Consider the following 19221-nt stretch of genomic DNA (forward strand, 5'->3'; position numbering starts at 1 on the left):
CCATATCATGATCCGACCAACTAATTGGGAGGTGTTCACAACTGGTAACCCTACCGGCATGCTGCTGATTCATGAATCAGTAATCAATCCTCGTTCTAGATCCATGAGCTGACGAGAGCTACTCTCCGTCAGATGACAATCCCGCCACATGTCCACCAACCCCTTGTCCCACATGTAGTCCATAAATCCACCCTCTGAATGTCTACCCCCGATCCCTGGTGGGGGGGATTTACCCACTGCTATGGTCCGTTTCTCTGTCTGCCCAGATATTGAAATAGCCCTCTACAAGGAGTAAGCCCTACGTCCTGTCAAGTATCTTCCCCCATGGCTTCTCTCAGGAACTGCATTTGGCCCACATTCAGGCAATATATGGATGTAATGGTCAGCCGTGAATTCATTCTCATTCTGCGATTAAGTATGACCCCCACCCCTCCCTTTTAAGAGGCCAGAGGCCCAAAAAACTAGCCCACTGTGTGCTCCTGGGATACTGTAACGCTCACCTGGCTCCCACTGAGGCACTGGTCTGGTCTGGGTTGCTGTGGCCTCTTCAAGCGTGATGCGCAGAATTCGGACCACCAATTGAACAGGACCCCCAATCTTGCTTGTCTGGCCCGTAGGAATATCCTTCTGCAGATGAGAAAGGGGATTAACTGTCTGCTGAATAGTGTGCTTGCTCCCCCCTTTTCCCCCTTCGTTCTTCTCTGACTTCCTCCAAAACCCCCGGTTTAAGCTCACCTTATGGTTTGGAAGGATGAACTCTCCATCCTGCTTCTGGTGCAGGGGCACGCGTTCGTCCAGTTACTTCACTGGTTTTCAGAATGGCGCTGGCAAATCCACTTGACTTTTCTGAGCGATACGCCGTAAGTATGAAGATGCAAAAGTTCAAGTGTGAGCCTCCTTTTATGTTGTTTTTCCTAACCTGTGATCTGTCCTTTATTTCAGGTGCAGAACAAAGGCGATGCGTTGAGGGGTTAAATTGCAGGTGGTAAAATCAGGTGAGTTAGTGATGAGGGCGACCCCTCTAAATGTCTTAATAATTCCCCAGTAATGTCTTTTGTCCTTTCCCCATAGGGGCCGGGGTGCGGTACCTGCCAAAGATGCGGCGCCGACCCGAGATGTGGAATGGTTCACTAAGAAAAGCCGGTAAGTAATATGGCTGAAAATTCGGCTTTCCTCTTGTGTTCCCTTGAACACCTTTTGTCTCTTCTTCTCTCCCCTAGGTGCAGAGATGTGGCGACCGGTGCTGAGAGCCGCGATGGAGCCGGGCGGCGTCTCGGGAACAGGTGAGTGAAGCGCGGCGCTGCAGCGAGCAACGCAGTGCTTTTAAATGGAAGTCTTCCTTCAGGAATGCTGGCGTGAAGATTCCGGATGCAGGTAAGAAGGTTGAATAAGTTCTTGGTTTTCACCTTTCTCTTCTCTTATTCCCTTACAGGTGTTCCAGGTTCGAGGCGGGCGTGGCTGGAGTCCAGGTGCAGGAGCAGACACGGTGAGCGTTCAGCTGCTGGGATGCAGAACAATGCGAAGCACGTGTGGCTGTCCGGGCGTGGCTTAAATAGCCTTGGAAGAAGTTCCAGGTGAGTATTCTTCCACAGCCCCACCCAAGTAACAAAATAGTTCCTTCAGAAAAATAGTCCCTCCTAAGCCTCATTTGGCTTGGTTCTTCATGCAGCATGGTCTGCATCAGGTGAGTGTGCAGCATGGTCTGCTTCAGGTAAGTGCACCTAACACTTCCCCTTATGAGCCTGGCGCCTATGGCGCCAGGACTGATGTCCAACATGAGCCTGGCGCCAACGGCGCCAGGACAGAGTCCAAAGAGCCCCTATAAAGGGCCGCTGGGCTTTTACCCGGGGGCGTGATGCCTGCTCCCGGGGGTGCTGGCCCTGGCCTGGTGCTCCGGGGGTAGGCATCATGACAGATACGTCTTTCTTCCTCACATACCTTCCAAGTCTCCTGCACTAAGACCACATCTAGGTCACAGCTCCACATCTCTCTCCCCAGCAAAGAACGTTTCGTTGGGGAGTTCAGGCCTTTAACATTCAAAGATCCCATCTTGAGAACCTCTGATGGTCCCCTTTCTCATGGTGCGCCATTCGGAACCATGACTTCCCCTCCTGACCACTCGGTTTCAATCAATACAGAACTCCTCATGTCTAAAACTGCCTTTCCTTTCAGAAATTCCTAAGTCCACCTTACCCTCCTTACTCCCCCCCAACCCCTGTAAAATTGTTGTGCACGAGACGCCCATCCCAAGGTTTGCACTAGGGATGAAGTTCAGTCTCTCCCATTGTCCCTAATAACCCCTCATCCCCCCCCCCGAGGTAGTCTTATGCATGTAGCTTCCCCCATTCTTCAGCTAGTCTACGCCCGGCATTCCTTCATTTCTTGTCTCCAGTCCCCTTCTGTGGGGGCGGCGGGGGTGTTCAGCTTCTTGAATTTCCTGCCACCTTGCATCTTCTTTTTGTGCACTCTGCGGGCCCAGGGGCCCTCGCGCTCCCAAGGGTGTCGCCTCAGCCCCCTCCTGTCCCTCTGTCATATCTTTGCCCTCGAGAACCTCGCGCACCTGCTGTGCCTCCTGAACACTGGTCACACGGTAATCCACTTCTCAGCGTTCGAATGGCAGAGCGAAGGAAAAGGACCAACGGTATCGGATGCCCTCATCTGTCAGCCACTGTGTGAGAGGACGGCAGTCTCTGCGGCATGTCAAGGTCAATCCCGAAGGTCCTGGAACACCTTGATTGTGTCACCCTCATATTGGAAGCTCCCCACGCTCTTCACTTTTTCAAGAACTTCCATCTTCTCCCTGTATCTGAGAAAGCGAACCACTATGGACCTTTGGCCTTTACCATCACTGCCTCCACCTCTATGGGCTCTTTCCAGCTGTACCTCCTTACCCGCTTCTAGGGCAAACAGTTGGTTTACTAGTCCTTGTACCTTCCGCACCACTTCCGTTGCTGATTCCCCCTTCTGTTCTCTGACTCCCAAGATACGTAGGTTGTTACACCTCTCTCTGTTCTCTAAATCGTCCAGCTTCAACAATGTTTCTTCCTCCCGCATTTCCAGATCTGCCAGCGTGCTTCATATTTCATGTCGAGGAGGTCCACCTGCAAATGATTGTTCTCCATCCCTTCCATCTTATCCTCCAATTTATCAACCATTCGCCTGAGGTAACGGATGGATGCCTTAATATCAGTCCTGATTGCTTTAATGTCCTAAAATATGTTCCTCCGGTCCTCTCTGGTCAGGATCTGTGCCGAGACGACCACCTGACCTATCAGCGGGGTGCGGCTCCCTTTCTTCCGGGGTCGGGGATGGTACTGACTGACTCTGTCCGCCGTCTTCCAGGCCCCGAGTCCGCCGTTGGCCTTTTCGGCCACACCTACCTTGCCCTGTGGGTCTTCTCCCTACTAGTTCTGGCCCACTTTATCAGACTGTGACCCCAGAGGGGGTGGCCAAATAGCATTTAACAATGTATGCTGCTTTCTAGGCTCCTGCCATGTAATGAGCCCTACTGCCTCTCCACTGGGGGATCCTCCTTCCTTACGTCAGGGTCTGCCTGTTTTGATGCCTTGTGTGGGTCCTGGCAGAATGGTCCAGTTTTAAGTTAAATAAAGAAGTTTTGAGAAAGAAATGTGATCTGTTGTCTGCGTCTACTCCATGATGCCTTCACACAGTGCATTGTGATATTCCTTGTTTTACACTTCACATATCACTTTATAGTGAGAATCAGTAGGGACACCTTTTGTCCCTATATCTTTGTTTCTAATGGATTGTGCACTCCCACGGATTCCTCATCTCAAATATATATTCTCCTGCCTTGCAGCTCTTGGAAAGCTTTTCCACAGCAAGGGGCGTTGTGCACACTGGCATCGATGATCATCGAGTCGTCATAGTCTTCGTGACCCAAGTTCCTTTTTTCTGCATGCCCAGGATGCTACTCGGGAACTTCACCTCACATTTCATTTTAAAACCATTCTTTTGAATTTTAGTATATTACTTCATGATGTCTACTCTGAAACTCTGCGGTTTCAAAATGTGCCGTGATTGAGGTGCGTAAATGTTGCTCACCAATCCTCAGTGTTTGTCTGTGGTACCTCGATACTGAAATCATAGTGGCAGATTGCAGCTCGTGTCCAGTTATAACTCTTAAAGCCTTAACCCCTGAAGTGCTAAGGATGAGATTGTTAGTTCTAGGTGCATGGTATTTCCCTTTAAGTACATTTTTCTTAGCAGTTAAGTGGTTAAAGGAGAGAGCCTCCAAATGTGCCCAAGGTCCCTTGCAGGGGCGTTGCTAGGGGGGGTGTTAAGGGGGCTTATAGCCCCTGATCTTTTCGTTGTAGCCCCGGATAGAATCTCAGGAGCTACAGCCAAAACACTAACTAGCCCCCAGTCCCAACAGTTCCGACATCAGTTTAGCCCCGGGTCTTTTCCTGACCTAGCAACTCCCCTGGTCCCTCGTATTCGAAGTCCCCAAGTACGAAGCACAGACCTGTCAAAAAGAGCTCCATGGCCTATGCATCACCTGACAGAGAAAAAACGGTCCAAAAAACACTTTAAACGATCTCACTCGAGGAGCGACTCCCATCATTCCTCTTCTTCATCAAAGAAGAAGAAGAGAAGGAAGAGACGTTCGCCCAAAGACTCATCCCTAGAAAGAGAGATACGTTTCCCGTCTAAATCCACCTCGGCAGAAAAGTAGAAAGCGTTTCCCATCAAAATGATGCATGTCTTTTAGAAAGCAGGCCCACCCGTTCTCTCTTGCACTGAGAAGAAAGACCATGGAGCCCACCGCGCCTGACAAAGCCGGCAGGTACTCAGTTCACCAACCACCTCTTGCAATGGAGAGGCCGAGACCGGTGAAAACCTCTATTCGAGGACTGTCGATGCCACAGACGGCATTGACTGCTGATGCATTCTTCGAAGTTCTGTTGGCTCCATCAGCGCTGTAGATGTCAAAAGATTAATCGACGACTGTCGAAGATCCCTCGAGTAAATATCCTTATGGCGATTTAGCCCTGTTTTGTGAGTTCAGGAAAAGGATGTTGTACAGAACTGGAGGCTGAAAGAAGAAGAGATAGAACCAGAGTAAGCAACTGCAGTGTGATGTTGCAAGCATGAACGGCGCATGCGCGAGCCTCGTTCTGGGTCGCGCATGCGCATGAAGAATAAAGAACGTCCGTGCGGGCAGTTGCCGCGGGGACGCCGTAAGGCACACACGCGTGTCCCGTGTCACCTTGTGTGGATGCGTGTGAGCGAGTGCGTGTGCGGCGCAGCCCGTGGTACGGGCCAGCACACAACATCTGGTGACGAAGCAGGATGCGAATCGAGCATTCCCCGAACCCAGCGCAAGCAAAGCGGATCGGTTTCTACGCAGGACACGGGGCATTAGCGGCCTGAAAAGGTGCTTGTGCGCTGCTCACGGTCCACAGAAACCACAGTGAACTAACTTTTGGAATCCTGACAGTCATCGACATCCAGGTCGACTGTCCCTCAAGCTGTGGTAACTGGACGGGTCCGCGACCACGTTAATCCACACCACGCGGCGGCCTGAGATACGTCGACTGTCCGCACAAGTCAGGTTTGCGGCCTCCAAACCCTAAGGAGGTGCCAGTGCTACCTGTGAACATGGCGGAGAGTGACGAAGATGCCGGGACGGCGCCGGTGGCGGTAAGGAGGAGACAACGGGGATCGCTGTTACCCATGCAAGAATTCGACACGTCGGGTCCACCATCAAAATTGGGCCCAAAATGGTTGCTCTGGATAAGAAAATTGGACATGTACTTCACCGCGACAGGAGAGACCGATGATGGCACAAAAAGGGCAACTCTACATCCTACGCATGTATGAGTCCCTTAACCTGCAAGTAGTTACCCATGATGCGGTCAAGACTGCCTTAAGGAATCATTTTATTCCGCTGTCCAACTTGGACTATGAGAGATTCTTGTTCAACAGTGAAAAACAGCGGGAAGAAGAGTCGCTTGATCAGTTCTGCGCCCGCCTAAGACAAATGGCCACGACGTGCAGATGGGACAACGAGGAGTCCATGATTAGAAACCAAGCTATCCAAGGCTGTGGCTCAGGCAAACTCCGCAGACAGGTGTTAAGGGAGCCGGGGTGGACTCTGACACACATCCTGGACAGCGGAAGAATATATGAATTGGCAGAGTCGAGGGGTGCCACAATGGACGCGGCGGTGCGCCCCAGCAGGTCAGAAGAGGCGTTTGCGGTAGGGAGGCAGTCCGCATCAAAGAGTAAGTGGAGTCAGAAACATCAAGAAGCAAGCCCGACGCATGGAGTGGCGCCCATTTGTCAGTATTGTGGGTACGATTTGCCGCACTCCGAGGAATGTCCCGCCAAATCCAGATCCTGTGGCAGATGCAACAGACTCGGACACTATGCCCGGATGTGTCGCGCTCCTGCGCCAGTGCCTACTCAAAGGGGTCCGGCCAGGTTGTTTGGCAGTGGGTCGAGGGGTCAAAAGAGCATTGCGGCAGTGTAACAGGATACGCAGAGGCTGAACATGGCTGAGGAGGAAGAAGAGGAGGACGAGGTGTTCTTCATTTCGAGCATAGCCACAGGGGAAAGGAAAAAGAGGCAGCCCAAATGCATAGTGGACATCCAGGGGGTCCCTACACAAGTGATGATCGACACAGGAGCCTCGGTATGTGTCCTAGCCTCCGATCACTACCAGTCGATCCCGGGACCACCACTGTTGATGTCTCGAGGGCGACACACCGCTCCCCATCAAGGGTGTCTTTGTGGTGCCCGTTTCAAAGGGCGGCAAGTCAATAAAAGCACGATTTTTCGTCACTGACGTGAGCCCCCACTCCCTGCTTAGCTGTGCAGTGTCGGAGGCATTGGACCTTGTGCATTTTGCATTTGCAGTCTATCAAGTAGACATTGAGCAGCTACTAGCCAGATTCTCAGGCCTTTTCGAAGGAGTAGGAAAGTTGAGAGCTCCTCCTGTGCGTCTACACATCGACGACACCATCAGGCCCACGGCTCTCAAACATCGTAGGATCCCGTTCCACCTCCGGGAGCAGGTGGAGGAAGAACTCCGCTCACTGGTCCAAATGGACATCATCGAACGGGTGGAAGGCCCAACGCCCTGGGTCTCACCCATAGTGGTGGCCCCCAAGCCAAAACAGCCGGGAGCGGTGCGCATCTGCGTCGATATGCGCCTCCCAAATGCAGCTATCAAAAGGGAGAGACACATTACGCCCAGTCTCGATGATATTATAGGAGAACTGCAAGGGGCAAGAGTTTTTTCGAAGTTAGATTTGAGGGCGGGCTATCATCAGCTCGAGCTCCACCCGGACTCACGTTATATCACGATGCATGATGGCCTCTATCAGTTTAAGCGCCTGAGCTTCGGCATTTCATCTGCTGCAGACGTTTTTCAGAACACCATCAGGGGGCGCTCGCAGGACTGAAAGTTGTTTTGAATATGAGCGATGACATCTTGGTGTTTGCAGACTCGGAGGCGGAACACATGAAGAGGCTGGAGTGAACGCTGAAGAGGCTAGAGGATTTGGGGCTTACCCTACACCGTGAAAAATGCGAATTTTTCAAAGACCTAATTGGGTTATTTGGCTTCATCTTTCATGCCAGTGGCGTGTCGCCCGATCCTGCAAAGATCAAGGACATTCGGGAGGCCACAGCACCCCAGTCCCCAATGGAGGTAAGGAGTTTCTTGGGGATGCTGAACTACTGTGGACGCTTCATTAAGGGTTTGGCCTCCCTGTCGGAACCCCTCAGAGCGCTGACCAAGAACGATGCTGTCTGGGTGTGGGAAAGAAAAGAACAAGAGGCATTTCAAGTCAAATGCCCATGTCCGACGGAGACACCATGGCGTACTTCGACCCCACCGCCGAGTCCTAGATCATTGTTGACGCCAGCCCGGTGGCTAATGCAAGCGGACAATAGAGGGGACATGCGACCCATTGCGTACGCGAGCAAGGCGCTCACAGACACAGAACAGCGCTACTCGCAAATAGAAAGAGAGGCCTTGGCCATACTGTGGGGCTGTCGCCATTTTCATCTCTACATCCTCGGCAAGCCGGTTGTAGTCGTGACCGATCATAAGCCCCTGCTGCCCATCCTGGCGGGGGTGTCATCCAAACCTCCACCCAGAATCGAACGATGGATGCTGGCCCTCATGGAATATGGGGTTCGACTGGTGTACAGACCAGGGACCAATAATCCAGCAGACTATCTGTCGCGGCACCCAAACCCAGAGAGCGTGGAAAAGACCAAGGAGGTGTCTGCTTGTAGAGGGCTGCTCTGTCAGGTCGTGGAGGGTGCATTGCCGGTGGCGCTGTCCATCTCACCATAGCGACGGAATCGTCCAAAGATGAGGTGTTCCACATCATCAAAACGGCAGTTAGAAGCGGCGACTGGAGAGAGGTGCTTCAGAACAATGCAAGGCGGCAGGCTGATGCCCAGAAAGACCTTCAGGCGCTGTGGAGGGTGAGGGATGAACTATCCATTTCCGACGACGGACTACTGTTGAGGGGGAGGCAAATTGTGATCCCGCACACCCTGAGAATTCGTGTGTTGGAATTAGCACACATAGGGCACCAAGGGGTGGCCAAGACCAAAGCCCGGCTTCGACCCAAGGTGTGGTTCCCTGAACTTGAGGGAATGGTCGAGCTGTTCATAAAAAGGTGTCTGCCGTGTCAGGCGGCGAATCCCGGGGATAAAGCTCCACCGATCAGCTCAATGGAACGGAACGAAAAGCCCTGGGGAACCGTCCATGCGGATTTTGGATCGACGGGTCGGGGCATGTACTTTTTAGCGGTGGTAGACCAATGGTCCAGTTATCCCGAGGTGGAGATCGTAGAGTCCACCGCCACCGAGTACACCACTAGGGCCCTGGACAAAATGTTTGCGACCCATGGCTTCCCCGAAATACTATGCTCAGACAATGGTCCCCCGTTCACGGGCAGCCAGTTCGCACAGTACCTCAAAGCAAGGGGCTTCCATCACCGGAGAGTATCCCCGTTGTGGCCGCGGGCGAACGGGGAAACTGAAAGGCTCATGCGCTGGTGCTGAGAATATCCGCAAGCGGAGGAGAGGACCTCCCGAAGAAGGTTGTGGAATTCCTGCGAGAGTATCGAACCACGCTGCACCAATCGACGGGCGTAGCCCCTGCTGAAGCGCTATTCGGGCGCTGCCCTCGAGGCATGATACCGGAAGTAGAAGGAAGAATACCCGGGGTCATTGACAATGATAAAGTGAGGGAGGAGCGGGCCGCCCGCAATCAGGGAGAGAGTGAGAGGAGAGGCCTCCAAGACAAAGAAGTGGTTGTAAAGGATTCCGTGCTGGTGCGGAATCGTCACCCGGAAGGCAAACTATCATTATCTTACGAACCCCACGCGTGGAAAGTCACGCACGTGAAAGGAACCATGGTCACGTCAGCATGCAACCGGGGGACCGTCACCCGCAACAGGCCCTTTTTCAAAAAAGTGGACACATCAACAAGGGACAATGAACCGGACGAAGGCACTTCATCCGAATCTGTCCCCGAAGGTCAGGCGGAGGACGCTCAGAGGGAGGACGTTCCACATGCAGATGGTCCTCGCTCGACTCAGCACAGCACCCCTCGGTACCCTGTGCGGGGAACCCGCAGACTGCCGGCTCGCCTCAGGGACTATGTTCTGGACTCGGGAGACTGAGCTGAGGGTACAGCAGCCAGCCGACCCACGTTGGGTTATATGTTTGTTTACCAGGTATATGGTTCATTCTGGTTGATGTTAAATTGTTTTTGTTGGAAAAAAAAAGGGATGTGATGTTGCAAGCATGAACGACGCATGCACGAGCCTCGTTCTGGGTCGCGCATGCGCATGAAGAATAAAGAACGTCCGTGCGGCAGTTGCCGCGGGAACGCCGTAAGGCACACACGCGTGTCCCGTGTCTCCTTGTGTGGATGCGTGTGAGCGAGTGCGGCGCGGCCCGAGGTACGGGCCAGCACACAACATGCAGCTACTAGAAGCAGCTAAGTCCAATGTGTTTGTCTGCTATCTAACCCAAGTTTATTTAGCATTTGTTAGAAGTTCTGGTTAACTGGCGTGCCTGAAAGCAGTACAATCAGAGACTCTTTGATGTATTTTGAAGCGCACGCCTATTCAGCGAACAATGTACAGCACACCCGGCTGTTAGAGGAGAGCGTGCGAGTTAAAATCAGTGCACCAGCATAGTTGGCGGCCCGTATAACGGAATGCTTGTGGCAGCGTTTCGGTTGCCGGAAAAGTATTCCCCAGCACGGCTTGAGCAGGGACAGACACTGGAGCAGGAAGGACGGCTCTATGTGTAGATGGAGGCAAAGACTGGGAAGCGCGGCTTACGAGGTTACGCAATAACTCAATGAAGCCATCCAGGTAGTTGGACCCTCTAGTGGCGTCTTCTAGCACTGCACACATACACGCTTTTCTTTTTCTTTCATTTCTTTTTGTTAATCTCCTTTGAAGTGCATGATTTGTGAGGAATATGAAGCTGAACTGTTATTTTGGAGGGAATAGACTTTCAGAAGCTAAACTGCATATTTATGGGCGTACAGACTTTGTCATTTAATAAAGGAGCAAAGACTTGCACTATTGCTATTGACAAGAGAAAAGCCCTCAGCCATTAATAAAAGTCAAGACTTCAAGTTCCTATTCCTATGTTAAATTTTAATTGTATTTGTACAGGCACCGTCACCAACGGAATTGGTCCCCAGACGCTCTGGCGGATCTGTAAATGATAAGGTCGGGGTGGGTTAGTAAGGTGAAGAGGGAGTAGCATAGTGAGAGGAGTGGTGTTCTGTTGGAAGCTTCAACTCGGTATACACCAGATGCTGAGCTTTGGTACAGGTATCGGGTCTGTGATAGGCCGCGTGTGCTGTTGGTCCGGCTTATGTGTTGTTGCAGTGTTGTGAAGTGCGTGCGGCTTGTTGTGCGAGAGATGGTTGTGTGTGTTTGAGTGATATAAGTATGCAGAGTTTGAGCTTATATTGGTTAGTGGGTTACCTGACCTTTGGCATGCTAGCATTTGCAGTTCTGTCCCAGTGTGGCACCAGTTGACCCCCACAACTTTATCTGGATGCGGCGCAGGCCAATGTCTAGAATTCTATCTGGGCGTGGACAAGCCAACATTCACAGTCCCGTCCAGATGCGGCGCAAGCTAGCATCTAGAAATCTGTCCAGGTGTGGGCATGCTGTCATTTGCAGCCCTATCTGGATGCTGCGCAGGATGGTGTTCACAATTCCAAGTGTGGCCCACGCCAATATTCAAGTTTCATTTAGGCGCGGGCTTGCTATCCTTCAATCAGTCCCATCTAGATGCGACGCAGGCCAATGTCCACAATTCTAGGTGTGGCCTGTGCTAGTCTTCAGGTTTCGCATTGGTGCAGGCATGCTAACGCTCGAAGTCCTATCTAGATGCAACGCATGCTTATATTTCACTAATCTATCTAGGTGTGGGTATGTTGGCATTCAGCTTTCACCTAGGTGCGGGCATGCCAACACTCAAGGTCCTATCTAGATGCGATGCAGGCTGACATTCTCAATTCTGTCCAAATGTAGACATGTTAATATTCACAACTCCATCCAAGGGCGGGCATGCTATCATTCAGAGTCCCCTCTAGATGCAACGCAGGCCAATGTCCTCAACTCCATGTGGGCATGCTTATATTATCAATTCTATCTAAATGCGTCTGCCGGTCTGGATATGGTGCGTCCGGTACGTGTGAGTGGGCGAGTCACTAGAGGGCTTTCGTCTGTGTCTAAGTATGTGTTCAGTCTCTGGAGCCTTCCTTTTGTGGCTATTTTCCATGATATCTTATGCTCTGTTGGGTGGTTAGTTCTTTGGTTTGAGTGTTTGTCCAGATTGAGAGTGGCCGGGATTGGAGTTATTTTCATCGTTGTTTTAATGTCTGCGCATTCTGGTGCGTCTCCGTTGCGGTTACCCTTTGAAGAGCCATGATTTGAGGAGGTTCCTGAATGCTAGGTGGTTTATTGTGTTCCGTATATTCTTAGGTAGGTCATTCCAGGTTTTGGGTGCCTGGTGGGAGAAAGAGGATCTTCCCAAGTTTTTTCCTGTTGTAGGGTTTTGGTTCCAGGCGTATGTTGGTGCTTGATCTTGGTGTTCTTGTCGGTTGATGTAGGCGTAGTTTGTCTCTTAGGAATTCTGCGCCTTGTTTGTGTATTGCTCTGTGCGTGATGCACATGGACTTGAACTTTATTTGTTGTTTTAGTGGTAGCCAGTGTAGTATTTTTAGTGCGGGTGTGATGTGTTCTCTTCAGGGTAGCTTGAGGAGGAGTCTGGCTGCTGCATTTTGTATGCGTTGCAGTTTTTTTAGAAGTTGTTCGGGCATGCCCAGGTATAGGCTGTTGGCATAGTCTACTCTGGACATGATCAGAGCGATGATGGTGAGTGTTTTGGACTTCAGTGGACTTCCAGCTTCTGTATGTGTTACTGCTGATTCCAGTCATCCCTCAAGTGATCAGGCGGTTGAAGGGGTTCAGAGCAGCCATGATCCTGATTACCCAAGACTGGGCCAGGAGGACGTGGTACCTGGACCTTCTGGACATGGCCATCTGTCCTCCACACAGGCCAGACCTTCCCTCTCAGGAGGGGTGGGGGGGCTAGTTCTCCACCTGAGCATGCATACGCCCAACCTGTACGCCTGGCTTCTGAAAGGCCAAGGTAAGGGGATTGGGACCTTCCGGAAGACTTCATGGAGGTGTTGCTCCAGAAGGTCTGCAACTAAAGTTCTCTACCACTGCTTTTATCTAAGAAATCCTGCAGCTGGTGCAGAGCACAGGATGTTGATCCCTTTTTATGCAACACCTCAAGAGTGTTCTCTTTTCTTCTTCATTTGGCAAAACAGGGCCTTCCGTTCACCAATATCAAGGGCTGTTTACCGGCGATCTCTATCTTTACGCAAATGCCAGAGAAAGTATTGTACTTCTTGATCCCCATGTGATGCAATTTTTGAAAAGGCCAGATTAACACCTTCCCTCCGGCACCCTTCGTGCTTCCGGCATGGGACTTAAACGTGATGTTCCCATTTCTCATTACTTCCCCATTCAAGCCATTACATTTGTGTACTCTGAGGCTATTATCCTGGAAGACAGCCTTTTTGGTCGGTATCTCCTTGGCCCAAAGAGTGAGCAAATTGCACGCCCAGTCATGTATGCCACCTTTTACGGTGTTTGCCAAGGACAAGGTGACTCTTGGAGTGCGCGATTCGTTTCTTCCAAAGGTCGTTTCAGAGTTTCACCTGTCGCAGACAATTTGTTTGTCAGCCTTCTGTCCACCTCCTCATCCATCCAAGGAGGAAGAAAGGCTGCTTTGGCTCGACCCCAGTAGGGTTTTGAGTTTTTATATTGCCAGAACAAGCCGATTCAGACTGGAAGATCAGCTATTCATTGGAAATACCGGGCCAAAAAAACAGGCAATGGACTAACCAGGCAAACCATCTCTAGATAGATAGTGTTTTGTGTTTCTGAAACATACACAATAGTGGGATAAGTATATCCCTGAAGGCTTCAGGACACACTCCACTAGGGGTGTGGCAGCTACCTCTGCTCTCCAAAGATGGGTACCTGTAAAGGATATCTGTCAGGCTGTGACATGGTCCTCCATAGACATGTTTGCAAAGCACTACTGCCTGGACACCGAATTCTCAAATGAGTCTCATTTCGGCAGGTCTGCCCACCAACAAGTGGTGAAATAATCACCATGGAGTTCGCTCCTTCCCTCTTCCATAATGGTCTTACTGCTATGGGAGTATATCTAAGATGGGGAATCCGTGGGAGGACACAATCCATTAGAAGAACAAATTACTTCACCCTGGTAATGTTTTTTCTGATGGATGTTCCTCCCACAGATTCCTCCTCGCTCTCCCAGTCTACACCACTATTAAGGATCTCCCTAATAATGGTTATGCAATGACTCTCCTTTAACGCTTAAACAGTTACTTTGGTCTCTAATCCCTAACGGGGCTGTGCAGGGGAAAATAATGGCAACTGAGGTCACATGGCGACAGGCGTGCTATTTGTACCCGCATTGACATCACATCCAGTCACGAAGATAACGACTCGAGGATCATCGACGCCAGTGTGCACGACGCCCCATGCTGGGAAAAAGATTTCCGAGAGCTGCAAGGCAGGTCAATATATATATATATATATATGTATATATATATATATATATATATGTATATATATATATGTAAGATGAGGATTTGTGGGAGGGACATCCAGTAGAAAGAACATCATCAGGGGTAGGTAATTTGTTATTTCCATAACTTTGTGGTTACTTGCATGTGTCGTCCCAGAGTGGCTGTTTGCAGCAAATGTTTTTCAACCATGTTTCTATTGTGTTGCACATTTTTGCATTTTACTGCTTAATGCCTTTTAAGGTACCAAATAATCTAAAATGGCTGTGCAACAAGATATTTGCCCTTTACTTTGGCCATCTTGTATTTCACCCTTTCTCCTGCTCTCTCAGGGCCAGATTTGCAATGTATGGTAAGCCCTTTCACAGGGAATGTTCCAGCGTTGTGTGTGTGTGTGCGCCATTCTACATTCATGCCAAAGTGTGTCTGTTATTGGGCAGATGTGGTGGCCAGAGGCTGTCCATGATTGGACAGCCCCCATACCTGTTTGAATGGTGCAGATCCTTGTCATTGGTCGTCTTGGGGGTGACTCCTGGTCGGATCCTGGATAAAAGGAGAACTTTTGCAGCCATCCAATAGATTTTTGTGGGAGCCAAGACCCCGGCGAAGAGGAGCATCCTGTTGAAGTCCCGGAGCTCATTGTTGCAGCCAACCGCCGTTGCCTTCTTCAACAATCCCATTGATGGCCCTGCTCCTTTGCTAATCTCTAGAAAGCCTTTATCTGTGCTTCGACCACTGAACAGGTGGGAACAACCAGTCTAGATGCCTGTTTGAGGAAAACAAGGTAAGCCATTTTTATTTTTATTTTCAGATTTTGTTCACTGTCCATACAGCGGTGATCTAATATGCAATATATGATGCACGATGGATACATTCATTCAGGCCCCCTTATTTGATGTCTATAACCTACATACAACTCCACTCAGCATGGCACATGAGTCTCAGGGACTGGGGTACCCCATTCCTCCCAGCGGTAATTCTGCTACCACTGCATTCCTGCTTCATTCCTGCACCACCGAACTACGAGTTTGGCAGTAGGGGGCAGGGCTCAATTTACCTCCAGCAGAAAGCTGGAGGTAAATCCAATCCCTTGCTGCCAATTTTGGTGGAATTACCAGTAGTTCTCCCAAAAACCCCATGGAGTCCTATGGACTCGGAAAACCAGGATTTACCCTGCCATGCCGCCACTTGTAATCCCGTGGTAAACACATGCGACCATGTGTTGGTAATGAAAATCGATTTTGGTGATAGTTTGGCAGAAATACCCCCAACCTACCATCAAACTCCTGATGAGGCCCTTAGGTAAGGAGGAGTGAGCAGAGCTGGAGCAGCCAGCACCAGTACTCATAAAAGTGCATCAGTAGCACATGTTTTTGTATCCTCCCTGCAGAGGTTATTCAAACATGCAATGTGGCAGAGTCCACAGAATCACACCAACTCTCAAGGAAGGTTACAGGGTCTTTATTTGACTGCTCTGTCCCTCCTTCCCTCTCTTGTCTTCCTTGGGACCCACCTTAGCCCAGGCGTCCGTATCCACAGGTTAGTGCTACAGAACAGTAACCCCTACTGTTGCAGTTCTTTTTTTGATCTACAGGTGGTTTGCCGGAGTGCAGGCTCCCTCACTCCGTCTGGCACTTTCTAACTTTTCCTACTCTCAACTCAAGTTAGTGTGCGAACAGGGAATGGATTGGGCCTTGCAACCGCTCTGCAATCCCAGCTCCATGTACATCAAAGGGACAAAAACCAGCCTGAATCACAAACTGGTTCCCAAAGCAGAACATATGGTGGACTAGAAAGAGGCCGGAGTCAGGGTTTTGTGCTAAAACGTGGGCAGTTCACCACAAATCAGGTCTGTGGAATACCAGCATGGGACCATGATTCACTCACCTGACTTTAGTATGGCGTACCCGCCGAAGGGCTAGACTCAAACATCCCATAGCTAACCTCATGTGGAGTTAAGTAGGGGGGACGGCATACTCCTCTGGGTGGAGGGGTAGCTCCAAGGGGCAATTGCCATTCTGGTCCAGGGAAACCCAGGACGGAATGTGGCAATAATTTAGAGCCCTTTTGCCCCAATCCAACTATCATTCGCAATACTAAAGGGGTCTTTTTATGGGGGAGAGGACGGTATTCCAGTGCAGTGAAACCGGAAGAAGCGGAGTGGAAATAAGGTGATGCAGGAGGAGGAGGGCAGAAGCTGTGGTGATTAGACCAGGAGAGGCCCCTTGGAGCCAAACCAGGAGACAAGAGGGGGCTGAGTCCAAGGAACCAACGTGATGAAAAGGACAGGAGAATAATACACGCTAGAGTGGGAAGCCTGTTGGAAACCTGGGCACAAAATCTGACCCAGGCCGGACAGAGACTGCAATAAAATGTGGTGAAGCGAATCAGGTGTTTTTTTAGGCACATCTGAGGTGCTATGTTGCCTACAATTGGCAGAGAGAGTGGGGAACTCTATATCCCTAGAACCAGAAAGAAAGAGACTGGAGAGACTTGGTTCAGACTAGGCTCGAAGTGAATATGACATCAACACGACTTGAATAACACAATAATTGACACCTTTAAAGATACCTACCAAGTGGTACCAAGCAATGCAGCTAAGCACCTGACACTCCTTGGGCAGGATGGCAATCTATGCACCTGCCCACATCAGTGACTGTCAGACCCCTGAAGATATGAGAGGTCCAACCATTGCTGGGGGCCATCACTGTGTACCAGAATGCAATGTGACCAGGATCCAGGAGAACTGTCCCCCCATCAAGAACATCAAGTGCAAGGGGACACTTTAAATTCTTGAAACTTTGGTTCTGGTCTCAGGGTGTTCTGTTCATTCATTTTGGTAACACTAGGTTGGAGGTACTGCTTGGTGATTTTAAGCCTATGAATAGCTCAGGATGGAGAAGGGTATGTTGGTTACCTACCATCATAGTACTCAATTGTGTTAAGCCTCATATCCATAGCAACACACACATCATCTCCTTAAGAGAGAGGTGGTGGTTTCCAAATACAACTAGGAGGGCTTGAAAGCAGCAGGGCATGCTGGGAGTTCATGTGTTAACAGCCTTATTTGGACGGTTGGCTGTTTCCCAAAGTGAGTTTCTGTATGTTTTGCGATTGTTCACAACGATTATAATAGGCACATTTACAGCTATTGTTTGGTCAGTGTTTTTGATAGATTTTTTTCCTGCTGTGAGAAAGACAAGTTGATGACTGGAAATGCTTAAGCCAATGCTTCCTAATCACTGAGATTTTCTTGGGGTACCATTCCATTCCATTGATGTTTGCTCCAATCTGCTATTACAGAAATAGGCATGCAATGTGTTTTGATCCCTCACCTCCAAAGGGAAGAGTTAGGCTGAACTACTGTGCCATGCACTGTGTGCCTGGAAATTTAGCGACCCCAGGGCATCAGTTTTAATGGGCATCTCGTTGAGGTGCAGCTCAGTTTTTTAGGTTTTTGAGACTCACTCAGAGGAAACCGATGACAAAAATCTAGCCTTTTCCTGCTTTAATCAATGAGTAGGCAATGGCCAAAGTATTGGAAGATATTCAGCAAGTGTGTTCATGCATGCAGGTATCAGATCAGAAGCTTGTACAAACTGTAAACCTGTCCTTGCACATTCAACAGGTTGCATGTTGGTGTGTAGTGATTTGTGTGTCTAATAGCGGCTCATTTTTTATTAACCATTCTTAATGTTCCTATTTCCTTTTCTGCCATGAACAGCTCAGTGACTGCTACCAGGGCATTGTGTTTGATGGATTAGACACCCTTTTTGCTCGCAATATGTCCACGGCCCTCCACTGCCTGCTCAAAGCAATCAACAACCGGCAACACATCTACATGGTGACTCTGCATCAGGAGTATTCAGCTCTCAAGGCCAGAGAGAAAGTCAAAACGGAGAAGGAAGGTGAGACTCAGTGGGAGGCCACCAATCCATACATGAGCAGAGGCATCAACTGTTAGTGATGAATAGCATATCATTTGCACGTATCCAGTCTATTGCAGAAATGTTATCCATGATTAGCACACTCTGGGTACCTTCTTCTTTGCGTCAGCTTGTCCCCATTGCTATTAACTGCTAGTAGCAGTAAATGGCATTTTAAATGTTGCCTCTTTCACTTCAGATGTAGCCTGTATAATAATCCCCTGAACAATCAGCTATTTGTGATTCATAGTATGCATAGATTACCTCTCTTCTATTTCATGTATCCCTATCCAATTACCTTTTAAGGCTGGAAAATTGTCAACATCCAAATCTGTCTGCAAGGCTGTGTAGCTCCTTTTATTGTGTCTACATGAGAAACCCTTCAATCTGTACGAATGCCTCTAATCTCAAGTGATATTTATACAAATGTATTGCTGGACATAATTGAAGAGGATCTAATGTGCCAGGATGATCTGTTGGGTGTTTTTAGCTACATTGCTCTAGTAAAAAAAAATGTTACTGTAGCGATTGTGTAACTGGTTCTTTGGTAAATTCTCAAAATCCTTCTCTGATGGTTCTTGTTTGACAAAGATGCTTTGATGAATCTGAGTAGTTCCAATGCCCCACATTCAATCAACTTTGTTTGTTCTGGTCCCCATCTGTGCATTCCTTCCCAATATGGCGTACTGCACCTTCCATGTATGGCATGGAGTATGCCTCACTGTTTCTTATATGAATCTGTGCGTTTCATGGAAGACAGATTTTTTTGTTACGGCAAACTGTTTGTTAAAAAGAAGTTGCAAATGTGCTGGAATACAATCTAACATCTAACCAACTGTATTTGTGGCTGCTAAATAGGAATATTGTGGTGACGCAACTCAGACTATTTTGTGGATATCTTTGTAATTTATAGGTAATTTTTAATGCACTACAGAACATTTTCCACAATTGGGGCCAAATTTGCAGATTGTGTCTCAGGCTTTCCTCGGTTAATTCGGATGGCAAAGAGTGTTTCCAATAAAGTTCTGGCATGGCAGAATTACCTTTTGGATAGGCTTTGTTTGGATGGCTTTGTATATAGTGCTGGTATGTGCGCATGTGAATGGTTTTGTGCCGTAGATGTTATCATTTATCGTC

At 49.4% G+C, this 19221-nt stretch overlaps 1 protein-coding gene across 1 annotated transcript in view; it reads left to right on the plus strand.

Annotated features, from left to right (window-relative positions):
- Nucleotides 1-19221, plus strand: part of HYDIN (HYDIN axonemal central pair apparatus protein) — a 3273799-nt gene that overhangs the window by 1940293 nt on the left and 1314285 nt on the right. Inside the window, exon 43 of the mRNA XM_069654775.1 lies at nt 17883-18066. Within this exon, the coding sequence (XP_069510876.1) occupies nt 17883-18066 (184 nt within the window). The remainder of the gene's footprint in view (nt 1-17882; nt 18067-19221) is intronic.

Source organism: Ambystoma mexicanum, chromosome 1p, assembly GCF_040938575.1.
Source record: "Ambystoma mexicanum isolate Mex_15411 chromosome 1p, UKY_AmexF1_1, whole genome shotgun sequence".
NCBI lineage: Eukaryota > Metazoa > Chordata > Amphibia > Caudata > Ambystomatidae > Ambystoma > Ambystoma mexicanum.